Here is an 18,598-nt window from a genome sequence, read left to right as displayed (position 1 = left end):
CACTTAGGAAACTAGTTACCACTTAAAGAATACTATTATCAATCAGGCACTTCATTAGATGGTGTACATTTTTTAAAGACTAAGAATAGCAGCATTAATTAAATTGTTTCTATGTACCAAGAACTGTGTTAAGAATTTCACTATATTATGCCAGGTAATTCCTATAACATAATGAAGTATGTGCTATTGTTAATCCATCTGAGAGCTATAAAAACAAATCACAGAGAATTTAAATAATTTTCCCAAGGTCATCCAACTACGAAGTTCAGAGGCAGAAACTGAATGCAGGCAGTCCCCTGGAGCCAATCTTTTAGCATGACAACTTTCAGGAATTCGTATGTGGTGGCTCAATGGCAGAACTGATTGTATCTCCACCGATTTGCTTCTTAAATAGAAAGTACATTATGTGTTGCCAAGACAACGGTTTGCTCTTTTTACTGTAAACATCAAACATAATGACTTCATCTAAACCATGGTTTCAGTAACCACATATGCTGACTCACAAAATTCTCTTCTGAGGTTTGAATAACTAATTACCCATTCAATTTATCCAGTAGAGATTAGCTATCCCACGAGCACTTCTAACTTAATACATTTTACCCCACATCTGTTCCTCTTACATTAGTGTCTTTCTCAGTGAAGATCCTCACTACCACACCACACCATCAGGCTGAGTAATGTTTTTAAAGTGCAAATTATATCATGGTATTCTCCTGAGCAAAATTCTTCAATGGCCTCCCATCAAACTAAAAATGCAATCCAAACTTTGACATGAAGCATGAAACCTATGTAAACAGCTCCCTTCCTGCCTATCTCATCTATCCTTTCATTTCATCCCACCTCTGCTCCAGCCATGCTGGTCTTTTCTTATTGCTTAAAGCCACTAAACTCATTTTTAACTCACAGAATTTGCATTCATTTTTCTCTTTTCCGAGAATGCTCTAAAGCCTTAATTCATTCTGATCAAGGCTCAAATACGACCTGTTCAGAAAGGCTTTCCTTAGCCACATTACATAAACTATAAAAGAGTCATCCTCCTTGCCCCAGTCACTCTCTAACTCTACTGTCTCACTGAGCTTTATTATTTCTTTGTTAATACTGAAAATTTAGGAGAAAATATATGTGTATATAAACTTGCCTATGACTTAGCTCTCTGGTTGAAATGTAAGTACATAAAAGAAGAACTTCATATTGTTTTATCATAATATTCCAACATTTAGGACAATGACTAAAAACAAAGTAGGTCCACAGTATTGCTTGAATGAATTAATCAACCCAATTATCTATCCCAGAAACCTGGTAATTATCTTTGATACTTCTCTTCCCAACCATTTTGTATTCAATTACCACGTCCAACACAACCCTTAGCTGAGTTCTCTTTACTTAGCCAGATTTTAATATTAGCCTCCTAACAGATTTCTAGGGCTTCCCTCATAGCTCAGTTGGTAAAGAATCTGACTGTAATGCAGGAGAGCCCAGATTCCTGGGTTGGGATGATCCCCTGGAAAAGGAATAGGCTACCTACTCCAGTATTCCTAGACTTCTCTTATGGCTCAGCTGGTCTTGTATAACATACTTGTCCCATCCCTCATCCACACTGCTGCCACAGAAAGCTTGGTAAAGTACAGAACAAAACGAAGATTAGCTCATTACACTCCTTCCTATAAGACATCAGCAGTCCTTGTAGCTTTTAGTACAAAACTCAGTCATCTTAGTTCAGCCCTCAGGCCCTTAATAATGTAAACTCTTGCCTACATTTCTAATCTCACATCTCAAACCTTCCTAGCAAGCTTTACCATTTGGCAATATTCTGTGCATATTATTACATATTATTGCTGGGGAGGTTGGCACTACTATGATTCCACTAGGAATGGATAACTGGACACACCACATACGGGACTTTCTTAGATTCTTCTCCCTGAGTATCTTTTCTAGATTGATTTAATCTTGTGCTGACATCTACTATACCTTAGAGTGTAACAGATTTTCTGAGTTCTGTGAGTCCTTCTAGAGCATTGCTGAGCCTGAAAGTGGTCTTCGGGATCCTCAAATTTGCTGTTGGTGTCAAAGGAAGTGTGGTCTTTGCAATTGCCCCCTAATTTATACTAATTTATGCACTTTTCTCAATGACTTACCTTCTTATTCTATATTTTCTACTCCTGACATTTAACTTTCCTTTAATTTCTTGCTATATCAAAGCTTACAAAAACTCATTCTGTCAGAGTCCTGATAAGAATGTCCCTTCATGCCAAATTTACTCATCTGACAAGACACTTCAGGTGATACCTCCTATTTAGGCTTCAGTGCAATTTTTGGTTTGTTGTTGTTTTGTTACAAACTAATGACAAATAGGGGGCTCCCCAAGTAGCACTAGTGACAAAGAACCCACCTGCCAACACAGCAGACACAAAAGATGTGGTTTGATCTCTAGGTCAGGAAGATCCTCTGTAGTAGGAAATGGCAACCAACTGCAGTATTCTTGCCTGGAAAACTCCATGGACAGAGGAGCCTGGAGGATTACAGTCCATTGGGTCGCAAAGAGTGAGACACAACTCATATGTGTATGTATGAGCATAAATATGCATAATGACAAACAGGTCCTTTCTCATGGTGGAGAATTCTGACAAAATGTGGCCCATTAGAGAAGGGAATGGCAAACCACTTTAGTATTCTTGCCTTGAGAACCCCATGAACAGTATGAAAAGGCAAAAAGATAGGACACTGAAAGATGAACTCTCCTCTTTCACTTTTATCAAGAGGCTCTTTAGTTCTTCTTCACTTTCTGCCATAAGGGTGGTGTCATCTGCATATCTGAGGTTATTGATATTTCTCCCAGCAATCTTGATTCCAGCTTGTGCTTCCTCCAGCCCAGCGTTTCTTATGATGTACTCTGCATATAAGTTAAATAAGCAGGGTGACAATATACAGCCTTGACATACTCCTTTTCCTATTTGGAACCAGTCTGCTGTTCCATGTCCAGTTCTAACTGTTGCTTTCTGACCTACATACAGGTTTCTCAAGAGGCAGGTCAGGTGGTCTGGTATTCCCATCTCTTTCAGAATTTTCCACAGTTTATTGTGATCCACACAGTCAAAGGCTTTGGCATAGTCAATAAAGCAGAGTTGGACTATAAAGAAAGCTGAGCGCCAAAAAAATTGATGCTTTTGAACTGTGGTGTTAGAGAAGACTCTTGAGAGTCCCTTGAACTGCAAGGAGATCCAACCAGTCCATCCTAAAGGAGATCAGTCCTGGATGTTCATTGGAAGGACTGATATTGAAGCTGAAACTCCAATACTTCGACTACTTGATGTGAAGAGCTGACAATTGAAAAGACCCTGATGCTGGGAAAGATTGAGGGCAGGAGGAAAAGGGGATGACAGAGGATGAGATGGTTGGATGGCATCACCAACTCAATGGACATGGGTTTGGGTGGGCCCCGGGAGTTGGTGATGGACAGGGAGGCCTGGCATGCTGCAGTTCATGGGATCGCAAAGAGTCGGACACAACTGAGCGACTGAACTGAACTGATATATTCACTAGTTAGGAGAAAAGAATTATGGGCAGAGGGAAGATGAGGGAGAGATGAGAAAAGATAGACAGGAAGTTGGGGGGGAGGGAGAGAAAAAGGAGAAATGGCATTTCTGTAGATGCTAAAACTAAGATTCATACCCAAGCATCTAACTCACTCCAGCGGCTATATGTAGACTCTATGGTGTAGAAAATAATGCCGAAACCAACAGACAAGTAGAGTCAATGGCTATACTTGCTTCTACAAATGCTGTGCTGTGCTAAGTCACTTCGGTCGCCTCTAACTCTTTGTGACCCTATGGACCATAGCCCACCAGGCTCCTCTGTCCATGGGATTCTCCATGCAAGAATACTGGAGTAGGTTGCCATGCCCTCCTCCAGGGGATCTTCCCAACCCAGGGATAGAACACACAGCTCTTACATCTCAAGTATACAAGAGCCAAAGATCCATTTTACCTGTCAACATTCAACAATATTCTATCACAAATTAGAGGAACAAGGATAGTATTATGTTTATCTTCCAAAATGTAAAAATTCACCTCTTAGAAGCTGGTAACTCAAAAGATTTAAAAGAAAGTTATCAATTTTCAGATAAAAAGTTATGAGTAATTTCATTTAATGGAGTGTGATAAATTACAGTATTAGCTCATTATTAAGTAAATTAATTAATATAAAATAGCACTTGTGTTAGTTGCTCAGTTGTGTCTGACTCTTCAGGACCCCATGGACTGTAGCCTGCCAGGCTCCTCTATCCATGGAATTTTCCAGGCAAGAACGTTGGAGCAGATTTGCCATTTCCTTTTCCAGGGGATCTTTCTAACCCAGTGATCCAACCCCTGCCTCCCACATTGCAGGCAGATTGTTTACCGACTGGGTCACCAGGAAAGCACTTAATTTTGACAAGTTCTCACTATTTAAAATTTTCATATATCTTGGTCAATTAAGTCCCCAAAGCTATATTTTTTCAATCTGTATGAATGAAAAAATAAAATAATTGTCTAAAATAAAATCAGAGTTGTAAATCAGAGATCATACAGGCCTTAATATACTTTTCCTTGCTAAATTACCCAAATTGACTAGATTAACTAGATAAGTGCCCACTACCCACTTTCTACTGTTTTGTAATCTCAGCCAAATTGTCTTGCCAGAATTAAGACTCAAAGACAGTGCAACTACAAATTGACACTTTTCATGGGCATTTGCCATCTACCTCTACAAGGATTTAACCATGTTCTGCTATAGTTTCTGATCTCCAACATCCTCTGAAAGGAATTCAGGGTGGAGAGCAAAAATGAGCCATTTTGTGCTCTGAGAAAAACTGGCAGAACAAGTCATCAGATAGCTAGATGTTTTCAGAAGCCGATTTTATGAGCCTAATTCTTGTATCTCCTCATGTCTACTAAAGCACTAAAGTCCTTCATGGTAACAACTGTTCATAATTAGCAGAAGCGTTCTGCAAAAATATATATGCTTGACTGCATGTATTTCCCCTTTATCAAAATTGTGTATATATTATGTATGGATGTGAGAGTTGGACTATAAAGAAAGCTGAGTGCCAAAGAATTGATGCTTTTGAACTGTGGTGTTGGAGAAGACTCTTGAAAGTCCCTTGGACTGCAAGGACATCAGTCCTGGGTGTTCATTGGAAGGACTGAGGGTGTCTCTGAAACGCCAATATTTTGGCCACCTGATGCAAAGAGCTGACTCATCTGAAAAGACCCTGATGCTGGGAAAGATTGAGGTCAGGAGGAGAAGGGGACAACAGAGGATGAGATGGTTGGATGGCATCACCGACTCAGTGGACATGAGTTTGGGTGGGCTCTGGGAGTTGGTATTGGACAGGGAGGCCTGGCGTGCTATAGTCCATGGGGTCTCAAAGAGTCAGACATGACTGAGTGACTGAACTGAACTGACCTTGCTCCCACCTTTTTTGCAGGAGCTCCTCAGAGTTGTCTAAAATGCTGTCTCTCCCAGACTACAGTCCTCATTTTGCCCCAAATAAAACAACTTTCATAATAGGCTTCCAGCTCACTGAGTTAAGGAACTAAAGAAGTTGTTTAAAACCAACTATTTAAATTTTTTCATACTATTGGTATATGGAAAAAGGAAGTTGTTCAGAGTATTTTTTTCCTACTGAATTTATCATATACTCATCATATATATAACCGCTATGCACTAAGCACTTTACATGCGTTATCTCATTTTATCCACACAATGACCTTCTTCTTATGCAGTAAGAATTATTACCATCTTCATTTTGAAGTCCTAAAATCGAGGCTCAAAGTATATAAGAAACTTTCTCAAGGTCATATAGCTGAAAGGCACTAGAACCTGGGCACAAACCCAGGCTGCTGGTTGCAGAACACCTGTGCCACAATCACTGGGTATGTTCGAAAAGGAAATGTGACTTTATAAAGTATTCTTAATATAAATACACCTATTTTAGGTAAAGAAATAAAAGTAACTTATTTATAAAATCAGGCTACCCTGGTGGACTAGTGGTACAGAATCTGCCTGCAATGCGGGAGACCTGGGTTCAATCCCTGGGTCAGGAAGATCCCCTGGAGAAGGAAATGGCAGCCCACTCCAGTATTCCTGCCTGGAGAATTCTGTGGACAGAGGAGCCTGGTGGGTTACAGTCCTTGGGGTTGCAAAGAGTCAGACATGACTTAGCTACTAAACAGCAGCAATAGCAATTTATAAAATGAGCAATGAAGCTTTAATTTATGTGAAAAATTTTTGGTCAAGTGTCAGGGTTTTCACAGAAAATACTTGGAGTTACTGCAACTAGAATGAGCTGCTTCCTACACGCACATTTTGGGTTAAATCTTCCACAGAAAATATCTTTTGGAGACAAGTATTTTACACAGATTTCTACAAATGTGGTTTGCACACCAAGCAGTCATGATTTGAGAATGCCGTGTATATTGACAATTAGCTTACATGTCATATGGTGTAAGGTACTATGTAGAGGTGTTACAACTATGCTTATCTCCCTGGCCACCAACCCACCAACAGCATAAGAAAAGTAGACTGTATTATGTAAGAAAAGGGGTCATTATTTGCCAAATTCTCAGAAGACTCAACCTTAAATAATTTTTTTTGAGGTATAATAGAATCATTTTTTTTCATTTGGTTATATCAAAACTGTGGTTATAAAACAAATGATTTATGTTTATTAATATAATACTTTAATCGTCTTCTTAGCTGTGCTAAAATTTAAATGAATAACAAAAGCTGGAAAATAACAGGTGTTTATCTCGGCTCAGTCTTAAAATTTCACTAAAATGAGAATAAGAAAATGTGGTTTAAAATCATATAGGCAAAGTGAAAGGGTAGAAGAGACAACAGCAGATAAGAGACATCAACAAATTTTTCAAAGATGAAAAACACAGGAAGGAATTAGCAGAGCTGAGAAAACTGAACATTAAGGGCTTGCAGAAGCAAGTACTAATGATAGGCAGGCCAGTTCACAAGGCAAAGTCCTGACAAAGCTCAAGAACTGAATGCACCAAATCACTGAATTCAAGAGAGAAGCATAAAGCATCATATGTGGGAGGGGGAGGGCTTGAGAGTTTGTATAAGAAACTTTGAGAGTAAAATTGAAGATTAAAGCTTACTTATGTACTGGAGAAACAGTAAATCCTAGCAGAAGATGGAAGAGAAGTGCCATAATGAGAACAAGTGAATTCAGTAAAAATCTACATACTAAATGGTGAGACCACCCTTTTTTCCCCTCATAAGAACCTCTTTATATCATTTAACTCCAATAACAGTGGCAACCAGGATTACACTCTACAAGTAAGAAATTGGAGGATTCTTCTGTGAACAAACTGGATAGCCTTAGACATTTGCAGTCCAACAACAAGATGGTCAGCAAAGCTCCTAATTTTTCATGCTCTAGGTAAAATATACCAGTTAAAAAGCCCACCCATGAAAAATGAGTTTCCAAGCATATTTTTATTGCCTTGCTTTTAAATGAACACACAAGTACTAGAGACTTACGAACTGTTCCAACATAAAAGACAGATTAAAGAAAACCAAAACTTGTGGGAAACAAAGATAATACAGGGAGCAGAACAAAACTTCAAAAAAAGTATTTTTATCTTTGGAGAGCTGAGTAGATATTGCATCAAAGAAATAATAAAATTTAAGGCACAATCAGAGTGAGAAATCTCTTAAAAATTTAAATACAGCATTAGTAAAAAAAATTTAAATATTTGAGAATAGTGACTAATGAAAATCTGATATAAAATGGAAAGAAAACAAAAATGGAAAATCAGAGCTAAATAAATAAATAAAAATAAGATATTCAATCCAGGAAATCAATATCTGACCAACAGAACTTGCAGAAAGAAGAAATGAATATGTCAGAGAGACAAAACTAAGATAGAAAAATTCCTAGAAAATGAAAGATGTTTCTATTACATTGAAAAGGCCTGATGACTACCCATCAGAATATGTTGAAAAAAGACCTGTACCAAAACACATTATTGCAAAATTGCAAAATATTGAGGAGAAACATGATCCTAAGGTTTAAAGTGGAAAATTAAAAGGTAATATATAAAGAATCAAAAATTAGTAAAACATCAGATTTCTTAACTGCAAGTCGTAAGACAACAGATGCAAAAAATAGATTTAAAATTCTGAGAGACAACAATTTACAGCCTAAAATTCTATACCCACCCAAACTCCCCTCAAGAAAATGAGTGAAATACAAAAAAAAAAAAAAAAAAAAAATCTCAGAAATGCCATGCTACAAGGAGTATACCATCTAAGTACACATTCTCAGGATGCTACCAGATGATATGCTCCACTCAAATTAGGTAATGGACAATGAAAAAGGAAAATGAGTTTCAAGACACTGGATCTAACACAGTTGAGAGACATCAATTCTACAAACAATTAGACAGCTCTCAATCCATTCCAACAGAATCTTAGTTTCCAGAAGAAATATCTCCAAGGATGGAAAAAAAATCAAATGATTAGAGTATTTGGTGCATTTTTAAAAAATATTTTTCAAAGGAGTTTTAAAATTCTTTTGGGATATCTGAGAATTAGTGACAGTGCCATAGAACACAAAGTAGACAAAAAAAAAAATAAAGAGGAAAGGAGATAATCGAGAGGATAGAAGAAGAAGAGGGGCATCAGTTCAGTTCAGTCACTCAGTCATGTCCAACTCTTTGCGATCCCATGGACTGCAGCACGCCAGGCTTCCCTGTCGATCACCAACTCCAGGAGCTTACTCATACTCATGTCCATTGAGCCAGTGATGCCATCCAAACATCTCATCCTCTGTCATCCCCTTCTCCTCCTGCCTTCAACCTTTTCCAGCATCAGGGACTTTTCCAATGAGTCACCTTCAGGTGGCCAAAGTATTGGAGTTTCAGAGTCAGCATCAGTCCTTCCAATGAATATTCAGGACTGATTTCCTTTAGGATGGACTGGTTTGATCTCCTTGTAGTCCAAGGGACTCTCAAGAGTCTTCTCCAACACCACAGTTCAAAAGCATCAACTCTTCAGTGCTCAGCTTTCTTTATAGTCCAACTCTCACATCCATATATGACTATTGGAAAAACTATAGCTTTGACTAGACAGACTATAGCTTTGTTGGCAAAGTAATGTCTCTGCTTTTTAATATGCTGTCTGGGTTGGTCATAACTTTTCTTCCAAGAAGCATCTTTTAATTTCATGGCTTCAGTCACCATCTGCAGTGATTTTGGAGCCCCCCAAAATAAAGTCAGCCACTGTTTCCCCATCTATTTGCCATGAAGTGATGGGGCTGGATGCCATGATCTTCATTTTCTCAATGTTGAGTTTTAAGCCAACTTTTCCACTCTCCTCTTTCACGTGCATCAAGAGGCTCTTTAGTTTTTTGCTTTCTGCCATAAGTGTGGCATCATCTGCATATCTGAGGTTATTGATATTTCTCCCAGCAATCTTGATTCCACCCTGTGCTTCATCCAGTCCAGCATTTCTCATGATGTACTGTGCATATAAGTTAAGTAAGCAGGGTGACAATATACAGCCTTGACGTACTCCCGGGACAACTCACCTTGTGCCAATGGTATCTCAAAATGCATGTTGTGGGCGAGGGGCCTTGTACCAGTCTGAGTTTTGAGACATTCCCTTTCTCTAATGAGCAGCCTGCTAGTACCTATGTAGTGGAGTGTGGCCCTGGAATGTCTTTGAGGAGATACCCCACATCCAAGGTCAGAGAAACCCCAGCAAGACGGTAGGTGCTAGAGTGGCATCTGTGTGGCAGTGGAGCAGCTCTGAGGAGATAACCCACATCCAAGGGCAAAGGAGAAGCCCCATCAAGATGGTAGGAGGGGTGAAATCATGTTTAGAATCAAACCCCATACCCGCCAAGCCACTCTGAGGGCTCAAACAAACCTTGTGCACACCAAGACCCAGAGACCCCACAGAGACTGAGACAAAACTGGGTTTGAGTGTCTCCTGTAGAGATACAGTGGACTGCTGCAGGGTCAGGGGCTCTGGGTGCAGCAGACCTGAGTATGGCATCAGCCCTCCTGGAAGAAGGTCGCCATTAACCCCACCATGGAGCCACCAGAACTTACATAGGACTGGGGAAACAGACTCTTGGAGGGCACAAACAAAACCCTGTGTGCACCAGGACCCAGGAGAAAGGAGCAATGACCCCAGATGAGACTGACCCAGACTTGCCTGTGAGTGTCCAGGAGTCTCCAGCAGAGGCGTGGGTCAGTGGTGGCCTGCTGCAGGGTTGGGGCACTGAGTGCAGCAGTGCATACATGGGATCTTTTGAAGCAGGTCACCATGATCTTCATAACCTCACCATAGTCTGGCCTCAGGTCAAATAATAGGGAGGGAACACAGCCCTGCCCATCAATAGAAAATTGGATTAAAGAGTTACTGAGCATGGCCCCACCCATCAGAACAAGACCTAGTTTCCCCTTCAGTCAGTCTTTGCCATCAGGAAGCTTCCATAAGCCTGTTATCCTTCTTCATCAGAGGGGAGACAGAATGAAAACCACAATCAGAGAAAACTAACCAATCTGATCACATCGGCCACAACATAGGATAGTGTAAAAATGTTAAATACTCATCATCAAAAAAAGGAAGTCAATATAATACACAAGCATATTATTAAGAACTATAGATAGTAAAACCAAAAGAAAGTGCTAAGAGAGTTTGGGTAAAGGATTGCAGGACTAAATAAGGTCAGGGAATATTATTTTCTGTTACATGTTTTGCAGCTCAACTTGATTTTTAAACTGTATACTTGTACTACTACTTTGATACTTCAAGTTTTGGAAACTATTGTAAGCACTGATAAATATATTTGTTTCTAAAAACTCTAATTTGGGATCATCTCTAACTCAAGGAGACATATTCAGCAGTATTAAGGTCACAAATGATATCTGTAATCATTATCAAATCACAATTTCTCTAAAAATATTTTACTTTTAAGTTTCTAATAACATACCACAATTTTCACTTCATTTTTGTGCTCAAAAGCATTCAATTTTATAAAATCAAAGAAGTTTTTAAAATATTTTTCTTTCTGTTGAGAACTCAAAATAAAATGGTATGGATATGTGAAATCTGAAAAGCTGTTCACCCTGAAATAAAAGAGCATATTTTGTATCCTAGAAATGAAACCTTAAGGTTAAAAGAAAGATATTTTTTTCATTTACTCCCTTCACTGGTTCTGAATTTTTACAAATTTATTTATAAATATTCAGTTTTCCTTCTTTGTCTAGGTTTTCAATATTTTGATAATGACACATTTTATAAATTATTAAACTCATAACACTAACAGATGGCAATTGTAAAGCAACAGGATTTATAATGGAAGAGGGTTTTTTTTGTTTGGTTTTGGTTTTTATTTGTGGCAAGGGGCGGGAATGGTGTAGATGGGACAGACCCAAATTCAAGTCTTAGCTATATAAGCCTGGGCTAGCACCTTTCTTGAGTCTCAGTTTCTTCATCTAGAATAACCACCCTACAGGTTCATTATGAGGATTAGAATAGCATACGTAAAATTCCAGCAAGGACAACATATGAAATAGATATTAATAATGACAATTCTCCTTTTCTTATCTTCTCGGTTGTCCAAGAGGCTTAATTTTAAAGAATCTGTAGACTCTGCAGTCAAAGTTACCTGAGTTCAAATCTTGGTTCTCCCATTTATTATTAGCCTGCAACCCTTGGGGTAGTTATTTATTCTTCTTAACCTTGGACTCAGCAATTCATGGGCATAATTATAAAAACCCTGCAATGAAGTGGTGACGAAGAAAACATATATCCTGCTAGCACAGTGACTGGTACTTAACAAGTTCTCAGAAACTAACATAATAAAAACAAGAAGCTGAAAGATAGTTTCTCTCTGCAGTTCAGTTCAGTTGCTTAGTTGTGTCCAACTCTTTGTGACCCCATGGACTGCAGCACGTCAGGCTTCCCTGTCCATCACCAACTCTCAGAGCTTACTCAAACTCATGTCCATCAAGTCGGTAATGCCATCCAACCACCTCATCCTCTGTCATCCCCTTCTCCTCCTGCCTTCAAACTTTCCCTACTTACAGCAAACTAAAGTAACAAATGACTTGGTCAAGAATAGCACTTCATGAAGTTACATGTGATCTGATTTAATGATCTTCCCATAAAAGACAATTAAATGCCTTCTGTGATACATTTTTATTCATATTTGTGTTACTTGACAGAATACTTACCTATGTCCACTTATCAGTTTGGTCAATCAATCAGAGTACTACCCCTTTGTGCTCTCTTTCTACCTACAGCTATTTTACTTTCTAATATTATTCAATAAATTGACCAAATTGACAAGTGACCCCTTGCTCATTGAAAAGTTGGTTCTATCAAGTGAGTACTTTTTTTACCCTTTGACAATGGCGTGTTGTTTTTTTTTTTCACTTTGGAGCCAGAGGCATTATTTTATTCACATTCCAATCACTGGCAATCAGGATACTATGTGGTAAACAGAAAATATTATTTAAATGCTATTTAATAAATGAATAAATTAGGGTATACATAGATACCAGAAACTCTATCACCATACTACCAGAGCAGCTAGCTACCAAACAAAAACAAAACCTTGAACTATTTTCCAAACCTCTCCATTTGAATTAAATGAAATCCAAAGCCCACTAGTATGTAAAATTTTGTTTCTTAATGATGTAAATCTAGATGGAACATTTAGCATATGCTTGTGTTGTTTCAAGAAGTGCAAAGGTAATTCAGTCACAGTTTGCCACCCCCAATAACTCCCACTTAAAATGAAGTCACAAACAAAGTCTTTTTACTATACAAAACTTCCCTTTTACAGAGTTTTCTTAAAAATGTAAGTAATTTCACAGACAGAAGATATGAGTAATTTCTTAAAGGTCATATTTCCCCCAAAATTGGTTTTTTCACCCTTACATTCTCATTGTACTGTGTAGAATTTTTTATTCCTTAACGCTGAATTTAAGGTTATAATGACTTTAAAGTTATATACTTTTGCTCTCAGGAATCCAATTTTTTTACATAAGCAAATAAGTAACAAGGTAACATTCTTACCTCGATCTTGTGCATGAGCAGCACCCCCAGACACACATAGTACAATAAAATGAAGAAGCAGTTTCCTAAAAATAAAGAAAAAGTCGGGAAAAACTTAGTTGGACATTTCTGACCTATAAGTTATAAAACCCAAAATAAACTCTAGTGAAGGATTAAGAATGAAGCTATTTTTAATTAACACAGTATTTTCAGACTAATACTGATTAAAAGCAAGAGCCCTGAATTCAAAGTTTTGGTTTGTCACTATGTGTCTTGGGCACCCTATTTAATAATCACTGTGTCCTAGTGTTCCATTCATTAAATCCATCTCATAAGGTTTTTTGAAGATTAACTAAAAAGCTTCATTTCAAGTACCCAAAACAGTACCTGGCACAGAGGAAAAACTCAGTAAATGTGAACTAATACAGGTGAAATTATTATAAATGGTATATATTATGTCAAATCACCACACATGCAATTTTACACAAAGTATAGTTATTGGCAGATTGGCACAAAATACAACTTACAGTCACTTAACTGCAGTTATTATAAATTTATGGGATCAGTTATTTAACATTTTTACATAAGATCTATTTGTAGATTATATTCAAATCACTTGTACTAGATTCATGACGGAGTCTAAAAATATAACAACCTGTAAGATATCAACATTGACCACTGTGATTAGCATAATTGTAAACACCATACTCAAACCAACTACAAATCAAAATGTTCCTTCATGTTGATTAGTGACATAGAAAATACTTTACAGTTTTTTAGCTTAATCAAACTTTTCATAGATTTTGTTGATTAGTCTTCATAATTGGCTTTATCTACCTCCCAGCTGAAAATCAGAGATAGTTTCACACTTGATCTTAGCCAAAAGGCCGAGAAGCAATCAGAGATAGTTTCAAAAAGTAATGGGCATGCTGAAAATATTTTATGATCTAGTTTTTCTCGCTAATATTGACTTTGATTCTGTTCAGTCTAACTCAGAGACTCCCCAAATGATACTTCTGAAAATACAGTTCTGCAAAGAGTGATGACAAAGCCCTTTGAAAATCATTTTTAGGTTCCGGCTGTGCTAGCAGTAATTGGTACATTTTCTATTTATCACCAAAGCTATGTTTTTACCTTGGTCAACAAGAATAAGGAACATGTTAATGCAAAAAAGTGAGCCAATATAAAATAATACTATTTATTTATAAATAGTATGTAAAATTTATACTATACAATTATACTATTTGAACAGAAGTTTTTAATAAGACTGATAAAATACTTAACTGTTATTAACTATACAAATCAATTTTAAATCATAGAAATTTCAACTGATATGTGCAAATAGTTGAACCATGTATTTTAATGAAGCCTATAATAGTTTCCCATATATGGTGTTATCCATGAGATGTTTCTCAAATGTTAGTCTGCCAACATTTTTGGTTTTTTGTGAAAAATCCAGATTCTGGGCCTTCCCAGAGACTTCATAAATTTGAAGTGGATACTCAGCATGTACACATTTTTAACCAAGTGATCTAATACTGATTGTGTATGTACCAAACTGAGAAAAAACAACTTAGAATATTTACTGTTAATAGTTACATTGTACTTAAAATAATATTAATACTTGGTTTAAATCACATATCTAGTTTTATAATATGACACAAATAAGATTTGACCTTTAAAAAAAAAAAACTTCCTGCTACTCTAGATCATGGTTTTCAAACAGGAGCATGTAACAGAATCACCTAGAGGGCTTGTTAAAGATTCTGGGCTCCACCCTGAGAGTTTCTGACTCAGTAGGTCGGGGTGGAGCTCAAGAATTTGCAGTTATAACAAGTTCCCAGGCAATGCTGATGCTGCAGATCTGGGGCATCATACCCTGAGGACCACAGTTCTGGAACAGGTGATGCTCAGAGATGGTGTGAGGCCTACTTGTTTTTCAGCTTCTTACCATAGCTGATTAGTGGACTCACCTGGTGACTTCTAAAACTACTAATACTTGGGTTTTGCCCTCCCCACCACACCCTCAGAGATTCTGACTTTAATTTGTTGTACAGGGAGTTTTAAACACTTCCCAGGTGATTCTAATGAGGAAAGTTGAGGACAGCAGTGTAAAATTAAAATGATTTCCTTGGGTCCTCCAGGATGAATCCTAATGTCACCTAGAATTTGAGTAAAAGAAGGCACTTTTCCTTTCAAATTTGTATTTTCAACTGGCAGCATGTGCTAGAAAATAGCTCAGGATTCCAATCACTGAAGTAGAGTATATCAGGATTATGCTGTTTTAGTAGAAAATGGAACATGAAAGGAAGCACTTCTCACCTGCCCAAAGTAATCCAGTTCACTGAGAGTTTAGAAACAACTGAAAAGGCACTGTTCCATTCCAAATACCGCTAAAGTACAACTAGCACTATTCACCAGGCAATTCAGTCAACTCATGGACTTCCCCAATGACCTCAGGGGAGAAAAATGAACAAGAGTTCTTTCTAGACATGTTAACAAGTCTATTCCTGGTGTGAGGCAGGAAAACCTGAACACATCAAATATCATCCCTTAGCCAGGTGATTTTAGGAGATTATGACAAGTCAGTTGAGCCACACCTTATGTAAGTACACCTACTTACTAACTTGATGACTAACAGAGAGGTAGAGATCAATGATATAAAACAGATTTTCTTTATCTTTTTCTAATTCTACCCCAAACTTAGAGCCAACTGCTGGGCGGTACCCCAGAGGCTTGCAAGCCTTATAGGTGGCCAGCCACTAAACCGAGAGCCCAGAAACAGAGAAAGAGATATCAATGGCTTATTGAAAAGGAGTCTTAAGAACCTGAAGGAAAAAAAAAAGCCCTGGAGCAATACCTCTACCGTGCCCAGCAGACTGCAAGCAGGACAGGGCCATAACCTTCCAGAGGAATGGAAGGCTACCATTTATAGGGCAGAACTTCGGTCAGGTTGGCTCATCAGTTACCAGGGAAACCGCTGGCGGGGGCAAACAGGTAGGCAGTTACTAATTAAGTCCTACAATTAGGAAGACTGGATAATCATGTGAGTGAAGCAGGACCTGGTGGAGCAGAGGACATATAGAGAGCAAGAGAATCACCATCTTGAATGGCCTAACCATACAACTAAGGAAGAACAGGAAAAATTATCATTCAGCTCCAACCTCCTTTTTCTTTCTTTTTTTTTAAAGCAATAAATATCGACCAATTACATTTGACATCCCAAAGCTCCAGCCACACCATGTTTTTCTCTATTCTATGGACAAACTTTAAGTGCCTGAAAAGATCTCTCAGTCTCCACCTATCAGAATCTTAAGTATCATCAAAGCCTAATGTGAACACCTGCTCCATGAATTTCCCCACCATCCCTAGAGAGGAATGCATCTTTTCCTCCCCTTTGTACTCTTGATGCTTTAATTATAACTTTATTATAGCCCATATGTGCTGTATCTTTTATGATTAATTAGTAATAAATATCTGAGCAAGTAACAGGTCTTCACTTTTGATCATTTTCTTACATAAAATTAACACAATTGATATTTTAAAACAGGAACAGAATAATAGTAAGATCTCTCAATGAGTGAGGAATTTAGTTCTTCCCTATGAACCTAATTCTTTTAACACTTAGGAAAAGTTAAGTAAAATAGGGGCACTTTTACTTGGATGTCCAAAGAGAGAAAGAAGAATTTTTTAAGAAGTCTTCTGTGGTAGGGTAAATGAAAGGCTTCTTCTTTTTCATTTTAACTGTTTTTCTCATCTTTGAAGTGGGAATACAGAGAAGAGATCAAACCTAATTGATATAATCAGCTTGATAAAGAGCCCAACACTATCAATGAGTAAAATGATGTTTAACGAATCCAAGCTTTCTGGGAAACGTCTAGTTAAGTTGCACTTGTTTATTTCTTTGCTTTTGCACTTTTCCCCAATGATTTTACATTTATAATACATTTAGTTAATAAAGAAAAAATATCACACTTCCACATTAGCAAATGATAGAGTTCTCAAAGGTAGCAGTGTGTTTTGCACGTCTACTCTGCTATACTGTGCTTATTGTGCTAGACATGCTGGAGCCCTTAAATAAGTTAAAACTAAAACTATATTAAATTGTTGCAGAGAAAACAACATGGTTAATAAGAAAATAACAATAGACTACGAGTCAAAAGATTAGTCCTAGATCTATTTCAAACTCATTGTGTGAGCTTGGGTAGGTTATTTCAAGGTTTTGAGTCTTAGCTGACTCATCTATTATATGATGACAATATACATTTTACATTTTAAATTCCAAATATAAAAGCCTAAAATTTGTGTGTATGGTAGATTACTATTAATATACTGGCATTAGAAGACAAAGATCAAGTTACGCTCTTAGCAAAATGTTCAATAAATCATCATATACAAAGGGCATGTTGTTTAACCACAACTGGGAAAAGGTCCTCTTACAGTTCTGGCCAATTCTTTTTTTTAATTAAGTAACCTACAATAATCTACTAAGTTTGCTAATTTGTTTATATATTTAGTTAACCCTAACAAAGTCTCCCCAGAGAAGGCAATGGCACCCCACTCCAGTATTCTTGCCTGGAAAATCCCATGGACGGAGGAGCCTGGTAGGCTGCTGTCATGGGGTCGCACAGTCAGACACGACTGAAGCAACTTAACAGCAGCAGCAACAAAGTCTCCCATTTTTTTTTCTTTTTTGTTAAGATTAAGTAAATATCTCCTGGAGGAGGAAATAGCAACCCACTCCAGTAATCTTGCCTGGAATATCCCATGGACAGAGGAGCCTGGTGGGCTAATCCATGGGGATGCAAAAGAGTCGGAGATGACTGAGTAACTCAACAATAAGAGCAAAAAGTCTAGTTAGTATATGAAACATGAATATTTTTCAAATATTCCAATCATGCCTGTTTTTGTTCACTTTTTTGTATGTCTGGACCAAGTGTCATTAATGTAAAGTAACAGAAGTACATATACTTACACACTTAATAAAATCAGAGTAGGTCTGAAAAAAATTAACAATATAGTAGGAAACATTCAATAAATGTTCAGAAAACATAATCCATAATATTAATATCAGAGGATATCTAACAAAATGTGAAATACTCTGTGTATCTGGTCTGCTAGCCACATTTTCACTTTGACATAAGCCACAGTCAAAACATAACCAGACATGTGAAGGGTGAAGTCCTAGAGGAGATCAACAGGAAATAGATATCCAAGGACCATACTCAGAATATTTAAGAAACTAATATCCAACCCCAGGCATCTTCCCAAATAATTCTTAGAGCTATTCAACTTTCTCTTTATCTGAAGGGTCTAAGTTACTTTAGGGGAATTTCAGGCATCCTTTTATTTAAGATACTCACAAGACCCCCAGGTTTTATGAGATATGTCTTCAAGCTACTGATGCTCATTCCTACATAGGTTCAATTTGTGAATAAGGAACTTTTGTAAAAAGTGAGTTGGAGATTTTCATTTAAACCAATTGAAAAAAGTAAACTAATCTGAAAAACACACACATGCAATATACATC

General features: G+C 37.5%; 1 protein-coding gene across 1 annotated transcript in view; it reads right to left on the bottom strand.

Annotated features, from left to right (window-relative positions):
- Positions 1 to 9,611, bottom strand: part of COL24A1 (collagen type XXIV alpha 1 chain) — a 350,400-nt gene extending 340,789 nt beyond the window's left edge. Inside the window, exon 1 of the mRNA XM_070467179.1 lies at positions 9,584 to 9,611. Coding sequence (XP_070323280.1) covers positions 9,584 to 9,611 — 28 coding nt within the window. The remainder of the gene's footprint in view (positions 1 to 9,583) is intronic.
- Between the last annotated feature and the right edge of the window lie 8,987 nt (positions 9,612 to 18,598).

This window comes from Odocoileus virginianus, chromosome 5, assembly GCF_023699985.2.
Source record: "Odocoileus virginianus isolate 20LAN1187 ecotype Illinois chromosome 5, Ovbor_1.2, whole genome shotgun sequence".
NCBI classification, from domain to species: domain Eukaryota; kingdom Metazoa; phylum Chordata; class Mammalia; order Artiodactyla; family Cervidae; genus Odocoileus; species Odocoileus virginianus.
This window is presented reverse-complemented; position numbering and strand designations above follow the sequence as displayed.